We start from the raw sequence: 21,883 nt of genomic DNA, 5'->3' as shown, positions 1-21,883 counted from the left end.
AGAAAGCAGCGCTCCAAGCCATTTACCACGCTCGTTCATCGCGTCCTCCACACCGCGAAGCGCGGCAGCGTTTTTTTTCGGGTCGCACACCAGCTCCGCGTACTCCGCAGCGTGACGCTGGAACGCCTCGTCCGCTGCGAGCGCCTCCACCCACCCCTCCTCCTCGTGCAGCCGTAGGAACGGGTAGCGCGACGCCAGCTCGTCCATCGCAGCAGCGCGCCGCAGCGTCGCCGCAACAGCGTCGCCGCGCTCGTTCATCGCGTCCTCCACACCGCGAAGCGCGGCAGCGTTCTTTTTCGGGTCGCACACCAGGTCCGCGTACTCCGCAGCGTGACGCTGGAACGCCTCGTCCGCTGCGAGCGCCTCCACCCACCCCTCCTCCTCCTGCAGGCGTAGGAACGGGTAGCGCGACGCCAGCTCGTCCATCGCAGCAGCGCGCCGCAGCGTCGCCGCAACAGCGTCGCCGCGCTCGTTCATCGCGTCCTCCACACCGCGAAGCGCGGCAGCGTTCTTTTTCGGGTCGCACACCAGCTCCGCGTACTCCGCAGCCAGGCCCTGGAACGCCTCGTCCGCCGCGAGCGCCTCCACCCACCCCTCCTCCTCGTGCAGGCGTAGGAACGGGTAGCGCGACGCCAGCTCGTCCATCGCAGCAGCGCGCCGCAGCGTCGCCGCAACAGCGTCGCCGCGCTCGTTCATCGCGTCCTCCACACCGCGAAGCGCGGCAGCGTTCTTTTTCGGGTCGCACACCAGCTCCGCGTACTCCGCAGCGAGACGCTGGAACGCCTCGTCCGCCGCGAGCGCCTCCACCCACCCCTCCTCCTCGTGCAGCCGTAGGAACGGGTAGCGCGACGCCAGCTCGTCCATCGCAGCAGCGCGCCGCAGCGTCGCCGCAACAGCGTCGCCGCGCTCGTTCATCGCGTCCTCCACACCGCGAAGCGCGGCAGCGTTCTTTTTCGGGTCGCACACCAGGTCCGCGTACTCCGCAGCGTGACGCTGGAACGCCTCGTCCGCTGCGAGCGCCTCCACCCACCCCTCCTCCTCGTGCAGGCGTAGGAACGGGTAGCGCGACGCCAGCTCGTCCATCGCAGCAGCGCGCCGCAGCGTCGCCGCAACAGCGTCGCCGCGCTCGTTCATCGCGTCCTCCACACCGCGAAGCGCGGCAGCGTTCTTTTTCGGGTCGCACACCAGGTCCGCGTACTCCGCAGCGTGACGCTGGAACGCCTCGTCCGCTGCGAGCGCCTCCACCCACCCCTCCTCCTCCTGCAGGCGTAGGAACGGGTAGCGCGACGCCAGCTCGTCCATCGCAGCAGCGCGCCGCAGCGTCGCCGCAACAGCGTCGCCGCGCTCGTTCATCGCGTCCTCCACACCGCGAAGCGCGGCAGCGTTCTTTTTCGGGTCGCACACCAGGTCCGCGTACTCCGCAGCGTGACGCTGGAACGCCTCGTCCGCTGCGAGCGCCTCCACCCACCCCTCCTCCTCGTGCAGGCGTAGGAACGGGTAGCGCGACGCCAGCTCGTCCATCGCAGCAGCGCGCCGCAGCGTCGCCGCAACAGCGTCGCCGCGCTCGTTCATCGCGTCCTCCACACCGCGAAGCGCGGCAGCGTTCTTTTTCGGGTCGCACACCAGGTCCGCGTACTCCGCAGCGTGACGCTGGAACGCCTCGTCCGCTGCGAGCGCCTCCACCCACCCCTCCTCCTCCTGCAGGCGTAGGAACGGGTAGCGCGACGCCAGCTCGTCCATCGCAGCAGCGCGCCGCAGCGTCGCCGCAACAGCGTCGCCGCGCTCGTTCATCGCGTCCTCCACACGGCGAAGCGCGGCAGCGTTCTTTTTCGGGTCGCACACCAGATCCGCGTACTCCGCAGCCAGGCCCTGGAACGCCTCGTCCGCCGCGAGCGCCTCCACCCACCCCTCCTCCTCGTGCAGGCGTAGGAACGGGTAGCGCGACGCCAGCTCGTCCATCGCAGCAGCGCGCCGCAGCGTCGCCGCAACAGCGTCGCCGCGCTCGTTCATCGCGTCCTCCACACCGCGAAGCGCGGCAGCGTTCTTTTTCGGGTCGCACACCAGGTCCGCGTACTCCGCAGCGTGACGCTGGAACGCCTCGTCCGCCGCGAGCGCCTCCACCCACCCCTCCTCCTCGTGCAGGCGTAGGAACGGGTAGCGCGACGCCAGCTCGTCCATCGCAGCAGCGCGCCGCAGCGTCGCCGCAACAGCGTCGCCGCGCTCGTTCATCGCGTCCTCCACACCGCGAAGCGCGGCAGCGTTCTTTTTCGGGTCGCACACCAGGTCCGCGTACTCCGCAGCGTGACGCTGGAACGCCTCGTCCGCTGCGAGCGCCTCCACCCACCCCTCCTCCTCGTGCAGGCGTAGGAACGGGTAGCGCGACGCCAGCTCGTCCATCGCAGCAGCGCGCCGCAGCGTCGCCGCAACAGCGTCGCCGCGCTCGTTCATCGCGTCCTCCACACCGCGAAGCGCGGCAGCGTTCTTTTTCGGGTCGCACACCAGGTCCGCGTACTCCGCAGCGAGACGCTGGAACGCCTCGTCCGCCGCGAGCGCCTCCACCCACCCCTCCTCCTCGTGCAGCCGTAGGAACGGGTAGCGCGACGCCAGCTCGTCCATCGCAGCAGCGCGCCGCAGCGTCGCCGCAACAGCGTCGCCGCGCTCGTTCATCGCGTCCTCCACACCGCGAAGCGCGGCAGCGTTTTTTTTCGGGTCGCACACCAGGTCCGCGTACTCCGCAGCGAGACGCTGGAACGCCTCGTCCGCCGCGAGCGCCTCCACCCACCCCTCCTCCTCCTGCAGCCGTAGGAACGGGTAGCTGGAGGTGAAGTTTTTAGAGGCGTCAGATTGAGACGGTATCGCCTCGGGTGCAACTCGCGACATTGTGTGCTTTGGATGGTGGGAGCCGGTTGCTGAGTGTATTATCGACGATGGCACGTCTTCAGTGAGTTCCATTGTGTTGTTATGGGTTTTGTTCTCGGTGTGGGTTTCGTGATCGTCCAACGGCGATGGTGTGTGGAGGGTTCGCTTGACTGTTTCGTAGGACTGGAGAAGTGTCGAATCTCCTGTCACGTCCTGTGCTTCCGTTGATGAGTGAAGGAAGGATAGGTCGGTGTGGAGTTCTGCGTTGGCGATCGCCTTGTCTGTATCTTGTCGCTGCTGATTATCAAGCTCCTGTAGGATGGCTTGAGTTGTATGTGGGTCTATCGTTGTGTCGGGTGCACGCCGCGCAGTTCGAAGCATCGATGGATGCTTTTGCAGGTGGACGAGCTGGTCGTCGCTCAAGGCAGGGGGCTGAGGGAACTGACGGAGGAGGCGGTCCCACTGTCGAGTGGCCCGCAGCGCGAGTTGGTCTGCGCGAGCTGCCAGGCGCACGCGCTGAAGAGAGCACTCTGGTGACGTTGGCGGGCTCCGCACTAATAGCGCACCATACGTTTTGAGCAGTGCAGAGTACCGTTCATCGTCGCGCAGGGGCAGGTGACGGAGAGAGACACACTGGCGCGTTGTGTAAAGGAGAAATGGTTGCGATGTAAGACTCAGCTCGTCGAGGTATTGCCTTGCGAGCGGCAGGGCACGAGCGAACGTAGCGCACTCCACGAGAGCTGAGTACACTGCGGGTGTGGAAGGGCCATTGAAGCCCTCCTTCGCCGCTATGGACCACTGCTGCTCAAAGTTGGGCGGAAGCACTAGCTGTGTCGTCGGAACCCCGAGAACCGCGTGAGGAATACCGGGAAACATCTTCAGCAACCGCAGCTGAGCATCAAACTCTTCCTGAGCCATCTCCTCTACAATGCAGGTCAGCTGGTGGGTCTTGGTCAAAACAGACTCCGACTGATAAGCGGGAAGAGATGCGCAAAGAGGCGGCACTGGCACCGTCGCTGCTTCGCTTCTTCTTTTCGGATTGCCCTTCATGTCCTCGTGGGTGTCGCGGAGGGGCTCGAAAAGCGTCGCGTGCAGCATGCGGAACTCGTGCCGGCACTCGAAAGGAAGCGTGGACAGCGAAACGGAGGCGATAGGCATGAGCGATAGATACGGGCAACGCTCAGCGATCTCTTCGACGTAGCTTCCACGTATTAGGCGCCGCTGGAACTGGTCCTGTGACATGTGCCGTATGTACCGGCGAACTCTGTGCGCGCACCGTGCAGAGTCGCGCGCCGCTTTTGAGCCCGCCACCTCCTTGCTGTGAGCGAGATGGTACTGCTCACACTGCAGGACACGTGGGGTGTACTCGATAAAGGTGCTCGACCACTGCAGAGGGGCGTCGCTGCTGCGTAGGTAGCTGCCGAAACGGTGCTGCAGTGCTGCCTCTCGTTCGCGCAGCTGCTGCGCCAAAACCGCCGCACGTGCCTTCATACGCTCTTCGCAGGATTGCAGCCGCCGCGCAGACAGCTTCGACTCGCTGGACAGCCGCGTGTAGTCGGCGTAGTGCTCACAAAAGATCTGATCTTCGCCCAGAGCCAAATCCAGCACATGTACACCGTCGTAGCGCAAACACAGAAAGGGGTACATCGCTTCCGCTCGGATACGGCCCCGCATCACACCAACGCGAGCTTTGTGTGCACGGGTGTGGATGAAGGCCAGGTATTGGCGAAGGCGTACCAATGCCGCAGCACTGGTGCTGCCGTCGCTCGCTTGCCACTGCAGTCGCTCACGTTGGTATGCGGCGTCGAAGCGGTGAGGCAGACCCACCAGCATCCATGTTGGGCACTGCGTCCCACGGAGGCGCGGGTACCACTGCTCAAGATATTCAGCATCAGTGTTGAGCCTTCCGCGCCGGTGCACCGCGGCAACCACACGATCGCGGTCGTCTAGGTCGGTGGAGGCGTACAGACTCGTACTCCACGGCTCGAGCAGATCTTCAAAGATGGCGCTGAGGGGCTGGAGATGCACACGAGGCGAGGACAGACGGTAGCGCTGCTGCAGCTGGTGTGATTCAGAGCGGCAGTACAGACGATCGAGCTGTCCACGCTCCCAGATGGACACGCATAGGGCCTCGATACGAGCCTCCAGAATGTCATGTGGTATCACGATCTCTCCGGTGTGTGTGGCGTGTTGGCGCGCGACCAGCAAGTCACGGAGTGCGCCATCGCGAGAAAAGTCGCGCAGGAAGCAGGAGTGCAGCAATGTCTCCGGGACCCAAGCCGAGATCGATTGGCGCCAACCCCACTGCTCTGACTCAAAGGCATCTACACGTTGGCCAATACGTGCCTGTGCCTCGTCCAACTCCGCCGCAGGTGCGCGGTGTGCCTTCAATCGCTCGTACTCGTTCATCAGCGACTGTACCTCAGCATCCTCCACCACCTCAGAGAAATCCACAGGAAGCAGCGCATTGACGGATGTGCCGAAAAGCTCCAGGAATGTGTCCTCTACGTGATGCTCGTAGACGCGGCGGTCTTCCGTGCGCCGGGCCTTGACCGATACGTATGCGATCATGCGACGCTCTTGCAGGTGGCGGGCTGGAGACGCCGCCGGCGTATGGTGCCACTGTGTCGCCAACTCGAGGAATATTCGGTCATACATGAGTGAAAGGCCTTCCACGTACACACCTTCCATCTGCGCTGGTAGAAATGGGTACTGCTTGAGCGTCGCGCCGGACAAGAGAAGTCGGAATATCTCACCGACCCGCTGTTTCATATCAGCCTCCAGACGGTATGCTTCCTTGGTCCCATCAGCCTCCTGCGCACGCTCCCGCGCCAGCGCTGCAAAGCGGCCGTCCTCGATAGGCCGAACGTCGTCCCATGGGACGCCTTCGCAGGCGGACTCCAAGAAAGGAAAGCGACGCAGAAACCCGGGGAGATGGGTGGGCCGTGGCTGGCTCGGGTGCCGCCGCCGCCACAGCGTCTCGAGGTTGCGCGCGTAGGCGACATAGTCGGGGTCGCCGTGTGGAACACCCGCTGCGCTCAAAGCGGCCCCAGCGTTGCGCAGCGTCTCCTCAGCGCGGTCGAACCAGTCGAGTTCGGTCTCGATAGAGCCACGGTTGTTGAGGGCAACACCGTACTCACGACTTTCTACGCCGTAGTACTTGGCGGCGTAGCGGATGGCTTCGTTCGTGAGCTCAATGCACGCGTCGGCGTGCGTGCGAAGATCCCAGGATCGGTAGACATGGGCAGCGTCGGCGAGAAGCGTGTGCAAATCGGGCGCAAATGTTGGCTTTTCCTTCGACAGCGAGATTGCTGTCAGCAGCACCTGAATGGCGTCTGCGAAGTTCCCCTCGTACTCCAGTTGCCGGCCCAACTCACTGAGGTAGTTGATGAAGAAATCGGAGGCCCAGCCCACCTTGCTCAGCTCCACTGAATGCTGGACAAGAGCATGTGTGTCAACGGAGCACGAGGGCAGCAGCTTCTTGCAGCGCAGAAGACCCATGTAGGGCTGCAGGTGCAGCCACGCGCCGTGCTCGCTGCGCAAATAAGCTGGCATGCGCGCGATGGCGTTGTAAAAGTAGTGCACGGCCTCCTCAACGCAGCTGCGCAGCTCTGCCGGCGCCTCCGTCAGCGCCTCTGCTACGTCGACGAGCCAAAAGCCGTATTCGATACAGCGGCGCCCCTGGGTCTTGTGGCTAGCCCATTGCTCGTACCCCGCTAGTACTGATGGGAAGCGCGACCGCCCGTCCTGAATGCACTGCCAGTCACGCGTCTGAAAAGACACGTGGCAGACCGAGCGCTCCATCATCAAGCGGATGAGCTGCTGCGGACCGGTGCGCTCCTCCTGCGCGGCGGCGTCCTCGCGCACGAGGCTAAGTGCTTCGGCAAAGTTGTGCTGCCAGCACGCCACCTTCCAGTGCAGAGGCAGGCAGAACGCGTACCAGTGCGGCGGGTCCGTGCGCACACGGTTGTACACCGCTGCCAATTGTATTGCCACCCCCGGGTCCACCAATTGTGGTATTACGGACGCGTTCGCGAAGGGCCTCCACGTCACTTGCATGGTGCCGTTCTCTTTGCGAATCGTGGCGCCGAGTAGGTGGCACACGCGGTCCATGATGCGCTGCTTCCACTCTGTCCTGAAGGAGATGAGCACGTCGATGAGATATTCATCCTCGGCTGTGATGCCGTACTTTTTTGAGACCACGTCAAGGAATTTGGCGCGGAACTGCGGCGGGGGAGCGAACACCAATGCAAAGTATTTGGAGAGGGTGCGCGTCAGAAAAAGCTCGTCGTACGCCATGCGTTTACCTTGGATCTCGATGTAGAACTCCTGCTTTACTGAGCGGCAGAGCATCTCACACGCAAGCAACTGCACCGTCTGTTCCACCGCACGTACATCGCAGTGACCGGCAAACAGTAGCCGGTGCGCTACCTGCTTGAGAAGGCACAAGTTAACACCGCGAGCGTGGAGAGATTCACATACCTGAGTGAGGGTGGCAGAAGCAGTCGCAGTGGTGGATCTGCAACATACTTGGAGAACAGTTTCCTGGAGGGCCCTATCGTCCAGCACCTCCATCGTGTTGTCGGCGCCCTCGACCACCTCGGGGCATATCCGCAGCATTTCCTGGCGCTTCATGATCGTGTCGTCCACAAACAGCGGCGTCAGCGTTGCGTTCGAGTTGGTGACGTAGTAGCGCCCATCCAGCGCCTCGTAGACCTCTATGCCGGTGTCAGGAAGCGGAATGTGGAGCGCCTCCGCGACAAACACAAGCTCAGCCTCGACCTCGACATCGTTGGTGGAATTCACCCCGTAAAGCCGCTTCGGTCGCTTCGTCATGGGCACGAGCGCCTGGGCTAGCACCGGCATGCCTCGGTAGTAGAACATGGTGGAGAGCGGCACCGAGAGGAGGTGGCTGTCGCTCTGCAGAATCCCACGCAAGGAAGCAATGTAGTTTCGCCCAGAGCGACTGTCCGGCAGAATACGAAAAAAAATGTTGCGCACCCTGAAGCACTGCACAAAGTTGAGCAGTTCCGCCGGCATGTCATTCTCTAACCGCACGATCTTGACAATTGTGCCTGCCGCCTCCCCCTCGAAGTCGCGCTCAATCTGATGAAGAATGCGCAGCCGAAGCTCCGCTTGCTCGATCGTGTCGCTCTCCATCTCCCAGGCCAGCTGAAACTCGGCATTCCAGTTGCGACCCTTCGGTGTGATTTCTGCGCACGCAGCCAGGTACGGCTTGGGGGCGGTCTGCTGAATAGGAAATGACGGATTCTTGCAAATAGCGAGTTGAGATTCCGTTGCCCACCGACTGCCGTTGGAGCTGAGGGAGCGGTCGTTCCTTGTAGCACTCGGCGGGGTTTTCTTTGCAAGGTCATCGCGGAATGCCACTGACACCGCGCTGCGGGCTGGTGTGGCGCTCGCTGGCCGCCTCATGGCTTCGCTACCACACAGAGACCAACCGCCACACGCGCAAACGCGCAACCTCCAGCGCAGGAGATGCCAAGGAGAAGATGCCGACGTGCAAGTGAAGCGCCGTGTGGCGAGTAACAAAAAGGCGGCTAACCAGCTGAGGGAGGCGACGGGTAGAGAGACAAAGAGGGGGAGAGAGGGGGAGGGGGGCGGTGATCAACGGAGAATGCGAGGGGGAAGGTAAGCCGGGCACAACAAGAAAGAATGGTGGAAAAAGAAATAACGAAGAGGCGACGCTAGAGCCACCGCACTGGACGCGCTTGGCGTCCGTCACAGGTGAGTGTGGGTGACGGTGTATTTGAAAGCACGAATGAAGGTCTCACCTACTTTAGTGTTGAACAGCACCGCGGAGGCTTCCAAGACTAAGTCGTGAACCAAAGCCCTGTGGCTTTGCGTGGGCTTTTCCTTCTCTCCTGCAGCTGCAGTCAAGCTGTGCGTCCAGTTGGGTGCGTATGTGCCCAGACACGGCTGAGTCCGGCGCGAAAGGACAAGGAAAGCAAATGCACGTATGAAGGAGGTGACGGGGCAATGTTGGCAGCACGCCCAAGAATTAAATTGTCAATCAGTAGGTGAAGCACACGGGCACCGGCAGGCGTGCAGAGAGACAGACAGAGGCACGCACACGGTTGAGTGGAGTTCAAATGAAAAGAAAGCAGCCGAAAAACTAAACGCCAAAACACAAGTACAAAGGCGAGCAAAGGGAGGAGAGGTGAACAGGCGAAGAGAGGGACCACGAACGCACTTGACAGCGGAGAGAGGGAGAATGATGGCACGGATATGGAGGGAGAGGCAGGCTGGCAAACAAAGAGTGAGCGACAGTACAGAGCACTACACGAGAGCAAAGAGGCTTTGGAATGGGCTATCTCTAATGCGAAGAAGACGCCACGCGAGGGCAGTTGAAGGGCGCGGGGGAGAGCTGACGTCCGCCTTGTCAGACGCACGGAGGGATAGTGGGGTGTTGGTGTACAAGGTTAACGAAAGAGCGCGAGGGCAGGAGCGCTTTGATATCGCAGCAACTGAAGTACAAAACAAAAAGGCAAAAGTGCCTCCGCAGCGGGGAGAGCGCAATACGGCAGGAGAGAGATAAAGAAGGCGGTGAGCAAAGGTATGTAGGGCCGTGGGTGTGTATATGGGCTGTGCGAAAAGACTACTTGCAAGGTGCACTCTTCTTGGTGGTGGTTGCTTGTGCAGATATCGATACCGCTCCTGTCGAGTGTGTGCGATGCGAGCAAGAGCCCAGAAAGGAGTTACGCACAGAGGGGAGAGAGGCAGGGAGGAGTTGTAGTACATAATGGCTGAAAGGAGAACGCCATGCAGAGGAGGGCCAAAACGGGGGTCACGCCTACCCACGTGGAGTCTCGCGGCCACCTTCAAAAGCACCGTGTACTCAGACTGATCCCAGGCGCCTCCACCACGAGAAGGCTCTCACTGTTAATCCGCTCTCTGTTTGCTTGCTGTGAAACGACATACGCTCCCAAGACTACGGGACACATCAGTGCACGCTACCAGGTCCCCTGGCTCCCCCCCCCCTCGTGGGCATAGGAAGGGAGAAACTATGCAGCCCCTGGGAAATGCCGAACCACCCCTGGCGGTGGCAGGGCCGAGCGGCCACAGCATAGGGGAGGTTAGGGCGACCTATCGCTGCTGATGCCGGCAGTGTCAGGCCCTGGATGGCGTTGCGTCGGAGAGACCTGCGACAGTGGACACGCTAGTGCCGCCCATACGAAGGGTAGGGTGTCAGTGTGACTCGGACGCATCTCGCCCGGCCCTCACACTGCCTGCCGGTGGTGCGGAGCCTGAGAGCCACCCCGGGACGCATGCACCAGGGGTGGCGACCGGCATGATGTGAGCGGCTGCGAGGCGACGTGCGAAGCGGAGGTGGGTAGGGTTTGGTGCAAGGGCCGCGCTCTCAGATGACTGGGCCGGCAGCATTCTAACGCGTGTCTCCCGCTGCACTGCACCAGGCGATGGGGGCCTCTGACATTCCGGCTGGAGCGGCGTTTGTACTCGTGCTGCACGGCAGAGAAACGGGCATCTCGAATGAAGACAAGAAAACGAAAAATGAGAGAGTACATGCGAGTGGGGTTTCTCCGCTTTCCATATGAAAACAATACGCGGTTCAATCGGAAGAGCCGAGCACGAATGTGTATACAGTGGTGTCCTCTCAAAGAATCGGCTCAGCTGCGCCCGCTGTCAACAGGCAGAGAGAGACACAAAAGACAGAAAAGACAGAAAAGGGGAGTTGACGACTGCCGCCTTCTAACACCCCTATCATACTTCCAAGTTGTCGCGCAGTGGAAAACTTGTGTGCAGATTGTTCGCGCACTCTCGCACTCCAGGTCGCCGCTTGGTTTCTTTATTGCCACCGCTCTGTCTTTTTGTCCCCTCAGGCGCGTCCCCCGTCCAGCATGTGGCGGAGCCGACGAGGAGATGCAATGGCCTAGACAGCCCACCCCCACGCACTGAATACAGAACGAAAAAGGAGCGAAGAACGAAGCCTTGCCATCCACCCCATCTGGCAACACTCACCGGAGCACAAAGAGAACCGTAAGGAGTGACGACCGCAACAAGGGAGGGAGGGCACCCGTAGGCCGGTGCACTGGCAAAGAGAGAGTGAGGGAGAAGCTATTCCACAACCGCCGCCGCAGGCACAGAGACAGGCAGAGCACCTCATAGACAGAGACCTCAGTGCGAAAGAGAGGAAAGGCGAAGCGCGTTGATCTTCGGAATCATCCAGCAACGAGGATTGGTGAGGTGCAGCAGTAGCACGCCTCAGACCTTCCCGTCTCCTGCGCTCCTCGACTCTAGGCGACGCGCGTTCTCTCAGAAATTGCACTGCAGTAGGCGGCGTACTTTTCAGGATTGCACTCACTGTAAACGCGCATGGTGTCGCTGCGAATCCTGTCAGCGTCCAGTTTCGTGCCCTGTGTGCGCTTTGCCATGCTATACGCCGCCGTCAAAATCTGAGTCGACTCCGCATAGTGTCGCGCCGCCGCCAGCTCCATTCCTAGCTCCCACAAGTACTCCGTGCAGTAGTCGGCTGGCGTAATAACGCGAGAGAAGTACATGGCGTCAGTTACAAGCGCCTTGAGAGGCACTAGTCCACTCTTCTGGTCCAGCTGGCGGCACCGCACAAGGCCGAGGCTCGGCTGTAGGTAGAGCCAGGCCCCGCTAGAACTGCGGAGCGAGGCTGGGAGCAGCTGCCCCGCTGCCCGGAAGTGTCGAGCCGCCTCGCCGACGACGTCCATTACGGCGGACACAGCAAGGAGGCAGCAGCCGACTTCGATGTGGCACTTGGCTCTCGTGATTGGCCCTGCGCAGTCCTCGTACGCCTCAAGGATGGGAGTCACCATGCCATAAGCCTCCCGCACATTTTCCAGAGATGGCACTGTAAAGAGAAGCCTCATGAATGTGCGCTGCGCCTGCACGGCGCGGAGTGAGGCGTCTCCGTAGCGCGCTCGGGCCTGCTCCGCTGCGGTGCTGGCGAGGTTAAGGCCGTCGCCGATGCGGCCCTGCCACATGGCCACCTTAACCTGAAGCGGGTAGCAGTGGGCGAAGCAGTGCGCTTCGCACGACTGCAGGCTGCGATACAGGGGCTCTAGGGAGCACATGAGCTGTGGATCGCACAGGTGCGGCGTGATGCGTCCGGCTATGAGAGGAGCCCACACCACTGTTCGCTCTTTCTTAGCTACTTCAGCTGCGGGAGCGGAACGGACTCCCATCAGCCAGGAAACCCGCTTCACGAGCGCGCTGCGATGATCGCGACGCACTGTCAGTAGAGTCTCTCTGAAAACGTCTGCTCTCCCGCCTTCGTTGTGGATGGCGTATTTGAGAAGCACCAGTTGAATAAACCTATCTTCCTGCTCCGACTGTAGCGCCGCACGGAGGTGCAGCCCGTAGCACTTGTTGATGCCGACCACGTCTATCCCAAGCCGCTTGGCTTGCACCTCGGTGTAGAACTCCTGCTTGATCGTGCGTGCCATCATCTCCATCGCAACAACTTCGGTGAAGCGCTGCACATCATATGCGGTGTTGCCGTAACGCTCCGCGAAGGCGTCCAGCACGCCCGTCAGCAGGCACAAATTGACTCCGTAGAAGTGCAGCGTTTCGCTGAGGTGGCGGCACTGTTGGTCGGCGGCGGTATCCAGCACATGCTGAAGAGCCTCCATCACAACTGGGTTGCGCAGAACGTTCAGTGCATCCTCGCACGTGGCGGTGACACACGGACACAGCGCGAGCATCTCGGGTCGTTTCAGTGGACCTCCGATGAGCATGGAGTCGTCCAAGGCGATTGTCGTGACGTTTGTGTTCGTAACGTACATGCGTCCGTCGAGGCCTTGATACACCTCACATAAGACTTGGTCTGGCAGCGGTGTCTTCAGCACATCTGCCATGATCTTCACCTCAGCCGCCACCTCCAGATTGGGTTCTACACCATCGCCATAAATTTTCATCGGCTCTGCGCCCAAAGGCACGAGCGCCTGGGCGAGCACCGGGGTGCCGCGATACATAATGACCGACGTGAGCGGCACCGTCAGCAGAGCGCTGCGGCTCTGCAACACGCCGCGCAAGGCGGCCACGATGCTGCCGCCGGAGCGACCATCTGGAAGAATGCGGTAAAAGACGTTTTTGTCGCGGTAGCATAGTAGCTCCTTTGGCACCGACCGTGGCGCGTTGGGGTCCAGCGTTACGATACGCACAGCGCCCTGCATAACCTCCTCTTCGAAGGCCTGCTCCACTCGACGCAGCTTCTCCTGCCGTGCTGTCGCCAACTGCATCGTGCTATCCCCCATCTCCAGCGCCAGCTGATACGCCTCATTCCAGTTGACCGCAGCGAGGGAGAAGGTGCGACAGCACTTGATGTACACGCGATCCATCTTCGCTAACGTATTTCGTTCAAACGCCCCCTCTCCTCCTCCACGCACGGAGTGGCTGTTGTTCGGTGGTGGTGTTGAAGCCACCTTCCTTTCTGTCGTTTGGGTCGATGTGCGCGGTCCGCGGAGTCCGAGCGAGAGAGAGGCAGAGGCGTGAGCGCGTTCGAGATGTTAGACGGCAGTTGGAAGGGGGAGCACAAGAGCGTACTCGGGCAGCAGGCGGTGAAGAGACCTCCACAAAGACGGAAAGCGAGAGGAGATGCCGGCAAAACGAAAAAAGAAGCGGCAGCGAGGTGAGGAGTGTCCCCGTCGATCCAGCAGCAGAGTTGTGGGGAGTGAAGAGCGTCAACGGGAAGGCAACGATGTTGGCACAGCTGCACACAACGAGGAAGACGGAAGGAAAGTAAAAGACGCACTACCGTAGTCCTTGCAGGGTGCTCTGTGACAGGCGACCGCACGGGCGTTCATGTACACGTGCGTCTGTGTATGTAGAAGAAAGAGGCGGGGAGAGTGAGGACAATGGTGCGCGGGAGTGAGTGTGCGCCTTTGCGCACACCTACGCAGACGCGTAGGCGCGTAGGAATGGAGAGGGGAGAGAGCGAGGCGGTGTGGCCACCGACGACGTCCTGACGAGCTACTGAGCGAGGAAGGGGGACGACGACAACAATAAGAAGGACCACCACGCGCCGGCAAGCTCACAGCAGACACACGGCCCACACGCAAGGGTCGGGTAACCAGCTACCAAAGAAAACAGAAATTGGAAAGACATACAACAAAGGGAGAGAGAGTAACCGAAAGAATGCGCATACAATGAAGTAGCAACGTTGATGTACAAGAGGAGAGGGGGAGAGCGCGCACGCGGACAGGGGAAAATGTACACGAAGAACGGAGGATGACGAAGGGCAGAAAGGAAAAGAAAGAATAAAGCAGAGAGCAGCGAGAGTCTTTCTGATGGCGCGTGTCGTGGAAGGAGAGAGGGGGAGGGGGAGGAAGGGGACTCAGATCCGGCTCCCCCGCAGGACGAAGACCCACCACAGTCAGAGAAAAAGCGGCTACGATGAATGTACAACTCCGCTCTTAAAGGGAACGAAAAGAACGGCGGAAAAGGTAACTGAAGGGGCCAGGAGTGCTGGACGGCCGCAATGGTGACTGTGTAGCACAGACGGAGGATGAAGTCGAAAGACAGAGGTGGCCTCCAGATGGAGGGAAGGAGGGAGAGAGATGTGACAGTGGAGGCAGTGGGGGGAGAGGGCGAGAGGCCGCAGTGCACACTGAAAAACAGCGAGAAAAAGAGCCACGAAGAGCGGTGCCTCAAGAGCTTCGTTACGGGCTCTACAAGTGCACTACTTCTCACCGACGCCTCATGCAGGCACAGCCGCAAGAAGGGCAAGAGATGGTGTGCACATTCTCCTTTTCCTCTTTTGTCTGCGCTCCTGTGCGTCTCTGCGCTGCCGCTTCGTCTGTGCACGGTTGGCCGGTGTCTCACATGGCGCTGGGGCCCTTTCTGCACACATACACAGAGAGGCAGACAGACAACTCCACGAGAGAACGTTTTGGGGGGTGTTGTGTTCGAATGATAGCGACGTGCGACAGGAGTGACAGAACCGGGGGAAGTGGGCTCATGCGTGTTGTGTGTGTGTGTGTGTGTGTGAGCAACGCCTGCCAGAGTGAGGGTGCATGTGAATGCACTGTTTAATGCTCATCAACTGGGAAGGGGGAGGGGGTGATGATGAGCACGTACTGAGTTCATAACTCCCCTCCCCCCACCTACGCGTCATGGATGCACATGTCTTTGACAACTTAAAAGGGTAAAGAACAGTGAACAGTACCGTGCGCGTAGCCTAGGCGCGTCTGCCATGTACCCCACGTCGCCTCGCTGTGTTGTCAGTGTTGGCTTCCTGCTCCTCTGGGCATCTGCTGTGACGTGTTATCTACAAGATATTGCGGTAGAGTAGAGCCGAAAAACGCCCACAGAGATGCAGACGGCTGCTCGTCACGAAAGAATCGCCGTAAAAAAACGCGCGTGCTCGTTTCGTGGTGTGAACGCCAATCAAACGTCGCGGCACCTTCGATTCAACGCGTCTACGAGCGGGAACGTGAAAGGGGAGTAGAGGAAGACGGAGAGGCGGTCGCCGCAGAATACGTGGCGAGACAACAAAGCTCTATGAAGAACTAAGCACCATACAAACTACCAAATACCTCCCGTCCTTGCGTTCATCGCTGTCGACTGCAGCGACGCCGCGACGCCCACCTCCTCGCCATCACCGACCTCGGGACCGAACGTGAATACGACCATTAGCGTGCGGTAATCTTCTTCCTCTCTCGCTAGGATGCCCTCGCGCCTGCAGGCCTCGTTGAGGAGAACGGCACGGACATCGATGACTGGTATGCTCTTTGGCTTACGACGCAGTACCCGGCCAATCGCCTTGCCCAGCTCCTGCTTCGACTTCCTTTGGTTTCGTGTGATGATGCGCCGCCACGCGCGCTCCGCGGCTGCCACGCAGCGTCGCATGAAGGCGTGAAACGCGGCCAGAAACTCGACACGAATGACCGCATCGACGTGCTCCAGATGCCATAGTTTTACCGCGAGGAGACTAGCACGCCATTTACCGATGACACCACGACGCTCTACGCGGTGGCTAGCGACAAGGAAGGCGCTCAGCATGCACTGACGCATATCCCTGGCGGCGCCAGCCATCACCGCCTTCGTGGCAAGCGCTAGATTTTCAACGTCGATGAGGGCAGTGTCGAGCTTGTCAAGGAAGACCTGCACGCGCGTACCATAGGTCTGCTTCAGCATTGCGTCGTTGCGCATACGTCCTTTCCGTTTGTGTAAACGGTAGCATTCCTCGGCTTGCGAGTCCGCGATGAGTACGCGGGCGGTTGCCTCAGAAACGACGAGACTCTTGATTCGCCGCTTGAAGCGCACTGCCTGCAAAGTCTGGTACGCCACCGGATTCTCGGAGCACATATCCCGCTCGAGTCGCCGCCGCTCTTTCCAGAGGCGCACAGCGCGTCGTATTACGGCGATCGCGTTGTCTTGCATGCGGTGCTTGAGGGTCCGGTTGTTCTTGCGCCACGTCATCGCCTCCGGGCTGGTTGGTGCCACCGTCTTGAGGAGAACCGCGTTGGCGCGGCTCAGCACGCGCCGCGCCTCCTTCAGCCTGTTCATTTTCGTCAGCAACAGTCCATAGCTGGTAAGCAGCACGCCAAGCATCCGCGACTCGCTGTGTGCGGCCTCCGCCATGTGAATCGCCGTCTGGTGCACGAAGACGCAGTCGCTGTAGCTCTCGTTGCAACCACGCCGCTGCAGGCTCTCGCTGCGCTGCAGAAGCACGTGCAAGTACCGGTCCAACTCAACGGGCTGCAGCTCCCTCGCCCGGGTATCGCGTAGATGGATCAGCTGCTGCGACATGGCCGTGTCACCCACCCTTTGCGCGTACAAGATAAAACGCCCGCAGGTTATGAAGAGAGACAGTGTCGGCTCGCCGAACTCTACGGCGTGAGCGACGCAGCGCAGCACCGCCACATCCACCTTTGACCCCCACACTACGTTGGTCCGCAGCACCCAGAGGGCAACTTCGAAGATGCAGAAGGCGCCGTAGTAGGCGTGCAGGCGGATGCGCTCGGCGTAGAGGTTCAGTGAGCGCAGTAGCGGGTCCAAAGCAGCTGTCGTGGCGCCGCGGCTGAGCCACGCGCGGCCCTCCGTGTATAATATGAGCGCGGCGGGGAAAACTGCGGTGTTTTCCTCGAGTCCCGTCGAGCACCGCTGGAAGAGACGCATGGCTCCGTCGAGGTCCTCTCCGCTGGCGAAGCGCGCCGAGGCAAGGTAGGAGAGGAAGTAGATCCCCAAGAGCCCGTACTCGTCTGAGTCTTGCGAAAGTAGCGCAAGCTCCAGCATATGGACCGCCTCCTTCGCGTTTCCGGCGTTGCATTTCTCCCAGGCGAGGGAGAAAATGTTTGCCGGCAACGCCAGCGCGGACACATCCAGCGTTGGCTGCTGATGCACTAGTGAGCTGACCAGGCCCAGAGAATTGGTGAGGTAAAGAAGCCCGTCGGCACCAGACACGATCTCGATACATTGGCAGTTGTCTGCACGGTACGTCGTTAGGCCGGCGTCGCGGTACTGGCGCATCATGTAGCTCACGATCGACCTCGTTGTGGCGGCGTGTGGGCCACTGCTGTGGCCATCAACAGTGAAAACAACACGCGGGTGATGGTGCAGAGGGATGAGTGCCTCGGCGTAGTACGCGCAGTCTGCAAACTCAAGCAAAGTGCTCAGCGGCACCGTCAGGAAGCATTGAGAGGTGCAGCGCAGGTGTTGAGTCAATCGAAGCTGCAACGCAGAGAGTCGGTGGCCCGCTGGAACCTGCGTGAATACCATGTTCTGCATCACAAACGATGTGCTGCACCCCGGGACCCTCACACCGGAGAGGGTTCCGCTACGCATGCCCTGCAGGCATGACCTCGCGGCCACCTCAAACTCCGCTACGAGCCTCTGCCGCTCATCGAGTTGCACCTGCTGCTCCACACGCTCCCACCAGATGGCAAAGAGGCAAGGGTGCTGCAGCTCTGAATTCCAGTGCCGCTGCTCTTTCGAGAAAAGGGCGGAGGCGCAGATCAGCGGCCGTGAGAAGGTGCGCATGGCGTAGTGCTGCGCCGCTACTACGATGCCGTCAGCAGTGACGTGGCCATAGTAGAGGTGGAGCAGCGCGCGCCGCACGAGATACGCCCGTCCCACGCGCTGTATCTCCTGCGCCCTGCTCTCGCAGACGTCGCGCAGGATAGCGCGGCTGCGGTATTCGCGCCAGTATCGCTGAATAATGACGATCGCGATGGTGCCAAACTCATACCGGAGCTTGGACTCGATGATAGCGATGCGTATGATGGCTGGGTGCTCGCGCGAGAGGCGTCCTGTGTATCGAGGCGGGAGGGTGCTCAATAGGTGCAGCCGTTGCGACGCCGCAACAAACATGCCGCGCAGAATGAAGACGGACGCGATGTTCTCGATGATGCTGAGATGCAGTGGCGAGTACAGTCCGCTCTGCTCCACCATGATAGCCTCGGCTCGGTGGAGAATGCAGCTGCAGAAGAGGCCATACTGCCGCGCGTCCCAGCGGTAGTAGACGTAGGCGAGCTTGTTGAGCACCTCGCCCACGCGGAGAGCCGTCGCGCCAAGGAGTTGCTCCGTTGTCTCGAGGCACTCCCAAAGTCTCGCCACGGCGCTAGGAAACATGTCCCGATCGAAGAACAGAGACCCAAAGAGCTCGCTGATGCGTGCACCTTGCAGCGAAGGGGCCATAGAGCGCAGCTCAGCGCTCCACTGCGCGTCGAGCTGCACCACCTTTGTATTTTCGGAGTGCACGGCGATGTTGAATAGACCGACGACAGCCTGTTGGCGAAGATGCGCAACATGCGGCTGTCGTTCATCCTCGAGTACGTCCGGCAGGCGCAGTACCGCCGTAAACAGCTCCTCAGCTTCTTCAAAAAGCCGTCGCTGGATGCAGATGAACCCATGCGCGAGTTTGACGTGCACCTGCCCTCGGAGGAAGTACAAGTAGGACGGCATTCGCACCAGAGGCATGTTCGACGGGAAGAGAAAGGCTGGTATGTCGAAGAAGACGCGGGTGGCGCGCTCGATGAGGTTCACACTGTCGTCGTCTCTGCCAACCTGGGCAGCTACTAGCGCGGCTGTCGTCCATGCCTCTGCGTTGAGGAAGCGCTCCGACATGTCATGGCTGCGCAACTCCACCAGCTGCGCCGCCTCGCGCCACGCCTCAGCGAGGCGACCGCCATGGCAGAAAAAGCGGATGCGCAGTGGGAGGAGATAGGCGGCCTTGAAGGCCGGCGGATACTCCGACCGGTCCTGCGCCAACGTCGCTATCAGTGCCTGGTGCTCTGGGGAGTAGAAGGAGCTGTAGTTGTGGTGTGAAGGCTGGCACATGATCTCCGCTACGCTGCCCCGCACCACTCGGAGCCCGCACAGCTCACACAAACGCTTCGTGATAAGCACCACCTGCTGTTGCAGTGTGTGCTTGAGCAGCTGCACGTACGGCACCGTGTCCATCGCCTCGTCGAGCCAAAACATGTCTCGGACAAGCGGGAGCAGCCTCTCTTCAAAACGCCCCTGCGACGGACGCAACAGCGAGCCGGCGGTGCGCTGAAGGTAGTTGTTGGCGGTCTTTAGCGACCGCGCGCTGCCCTCCCGCCCCATCGAGCGGAACAAAGACCGGCGCACCACGCGTGCGAGGACTTCGACTGCGATGAGGCGAAGCAGCAGCTCTGACGTGTCATCGAGGTCCTCCTTGGCGGCAGCCAGCACGGTCTGCGCAACAAGGCCCAACAAGGACAGGTTCAGTCCATTTTTGTGCAGCAGCTGCACAAGACGTGTGTTGCGCCTCTCTACCGGTGCTTGAAGGGCACCGCTGAGGTACTGAACAGATGCAGCCACCTCACGCCGGTAAATGTCCGCGCACGCGACGCCACTGGCCCAGCGCATCGGAGGATGCTGAATCAAGTGAAGCCACCGCCGCAGCGTCCGCACACGACCGTCGGTGGAGAAGAGCGGCGGCAGAAGGCCAAGACAGTTCACCACGTACAGACGCGTGTCCATGCCCTCGCGCACCTCGACGCCCCTCACCTTGCGCCGCTGCGGCTTGGTCGCCTCGTCATTTGCCCCGCCCGTCGCCTCGACGCGAGGGTCACCGCGAAGCAAGTTTAGTGCGTCTTGCGCCATACCCAGAAGCTCCTGCAGGGGCACGTGCGCCACTGGATCGCTGCGTCCGTTTCCTGCGTACTTCGCCGGCCTTGCACGCTCAAGCGAAATGACAGCGGCGACAGTGATGACATCGCCAAAGTAGCGGAAAGTCGCCGTCAGCGGCAGCGAGAGGTGCGGCACGCAGCACTCCATCAGTGCTCGAAAACTGCGTTGCATCCACATGCCTTGCTTTCCGTCGGGCCACGCGTACACCAGCACATTTCCGTAGCGAGCGCACATGAGCGTCGCGGATGGCGAGCGAGCAGCAGGTGGAAGACGTCCCTCCCGCAATAGCGACTCCACCAGCACCTTAGCGAAGCCCTCGAACTCCTCCAGAAAATCGCGCATTTCATGGTGACTAGTATACCCCCACACTTTGCCGTCCAGCTGCTGTGCCCACAACCACTGAAACTCCGTGTTCCAGTCCCTCGAGCCACGATCGATGGGGCCATCACCGGCCGTGAGGAAGGGAAGATGTGCTGTCAAGAAGCTCGCATTGATTGCTGTGTCGCGCAGGGAAGGAGAGGACTGCAGGCGCGGAGGTGATAGCCCCTGCGGTCCCGGTCGAGCGCCGACACTCTCTCCAATGGAGATAGGAACCTCAGTGGGCATGCGACAGCTGCGAGTCGCATTCTCAGGCGCCTGCAGGACTGAGTTTTTCTTGAAGGAACGTGACACCGCAGCTGGCGGGCCACTCTGGCCTGGATGGAGCGACGGGATCCGTGTCTTGACGTCATGGCCTGCCGTCGACTTCGCACGTGTCGAATCGCTCCATAACGAAGGAAGGCTGTTGCGTTTCAAGCAAGGCAGCGATCGATCGGTGGAAGAATCGCTACACGTCGCCGGTGTCGTCGCCTTCTGGGTTAGCGCGCCGCGCACTGTCTCCATCCAAACACCAGAGAAACTGAGGGGCGGAGAGGAGAACGCCGAGCAGACCGCACATACGCACACGCACACACAAAGTGCTCCACATAGACAGAGGCGCCCGGAAGTAAGCGTCAACCGTCAGCCCAAAAGAATCAGAGCGCCAAGCGGCGACGTGTCGTGTTGAAGAGACGGCCAAGAGCAACGACGACAGACGGCGGGGCGTGGCGGCCAAAACGCGACGGACTGGACTAAATGGAAAGCAGAAGAACCATGAGAGAATAGATGAATAAGGGGGTGGGGTCTGGTGAGTGCACAGGAAGGTACACACACACGTATACACACGCACGAGAGAGAGGCGAAGCGAGACGGAAGGCTGGAAGGCCAAAGGGCAGAGCACCCCCAAGTGGAGGGGTGTGCGAGTGAAGTGGGGGTGGCAGGTTGAAAGCGTTGTACCGGCCAGTCACTGATGAAGACTACGAGCGCTGCACTAATCGCGACACGCCGATGCGCACATACCAACCCATGGACACACAAAGAGGAAGGCGTGCGCGCATGCGCACGTGTGCAGCGGCTTACTCGGGAGCGTGGGAAACACGTAGATGCGTATGCATGCGCGTGTGGCGAACGACCATCATGGGTAACACGTGGAGGATGTGGAGAAGTTGACAGAGACAGCGAGGAGAGGGGTGTAGTGCGCGAGACGAGAGAGGCGAAGGCCAAGAGAAGGCAGCAACGTTCGAAAGGGAAAGGTGAGAGGCAGGCACAACCGGGGTAGCATGTGCAGCTGCGGGGATGGAGGCGGTACTCCTCCGGCATTTGGTGAAGTTGAATTGATGGTCGCGGCCTTAATGCGCCAGTCTTCTCCACCCCTCTCGAGTCCTTTCAATGCTGACAGTCGAGTGCTGACTCATCTGGACGTTGAAAATCCGGTTTCCGTGTGCGTGTCCACACACGCGTCTGCACACGCATACGTGTGGGGGATGAGGAATCCCTCGCATCCGCTCGCTCGCCCCAGAGTCACGCAACCAGTGTAGCGGCCATGAGACGACTCTGTGTG

General features: G+C 60.8%; 3 protein-coding genes across 3 annotated transcripts in view; all 3 read right to left on the bottom strand.

Annotated features, from left to right (window-relative positions):
- Positions 1-8,292, bottom strand: part of LMXM_16_1660 (conserved hypothetical protein) — a gene marked incomplete at both ends in the record, with an annotated part of 11,583 nt that extends 3,291 nt beyond the window's left edge. Inside the window, one exon of the mRNA XM_003873807.1 lies at positions 1-8,292. Coding sequence (XP_003873856.1) covers positions 1-8,292 — 8,292 coding nt within the window.
- Positions 8,293-11,132: 2,840 nt separating this feature from the next.
- LMXM_16_1650 (conserved hypothetical protein) lies at positions 11,133-13,205 on the bottom strand (the record flags this gene model as incomplete). Its single annotated transcript, XM_003873806.1, has 1 exon — positions 11,133-13,205. One exon carries the CDS (start codon positions 13,203-13,205, stop codon positions 11,133-11,135), a length of 2,073 nt encoding a protein of 690 aa, XP_003873855.1.
- Positions 13,206-15,390: 2,185 nt separating this feature from the next.
- LMXM_16_1640 (hypothetical protein, unknown function) lies at positions 15,391-20,307 on the bottom strand (the record flags this gene model as incomplete). The annotated part of the gene is made up of 1 exon (XM_003873805.1): positions 15,391-20,307. One exon carries the CDS (start codon positions 20,305-20,307, stop codon positions 15,391-15,393), a length of 4,917 nt encoding a protein of 1,638 aa, XP_003873854.1.
- Positions 20,308-21,883: the final 1,576 nt, after the last annotated feature.

This window comes from Leishmania mexicana, chromosome 16 (genome assembly GCF_000234665.1).
Source record: "Leishmania mexicana MHOM/GT/2001/U1103 complete genome, chromosome 16".
In the NCBI taxonomy this organism is placed as follows: domain Eukaryota; phylum Euglenozoa; class Kinetoplastea; order Trypanosomatida; family Trypanosomatidae; genus Leishmania; species Leishmania mexicana.
The sequence above is the reverse complement of the archived record's forward strand: the minus strand, read 5'-3'. Positions and strand labels throughout refer to the sequence as shown.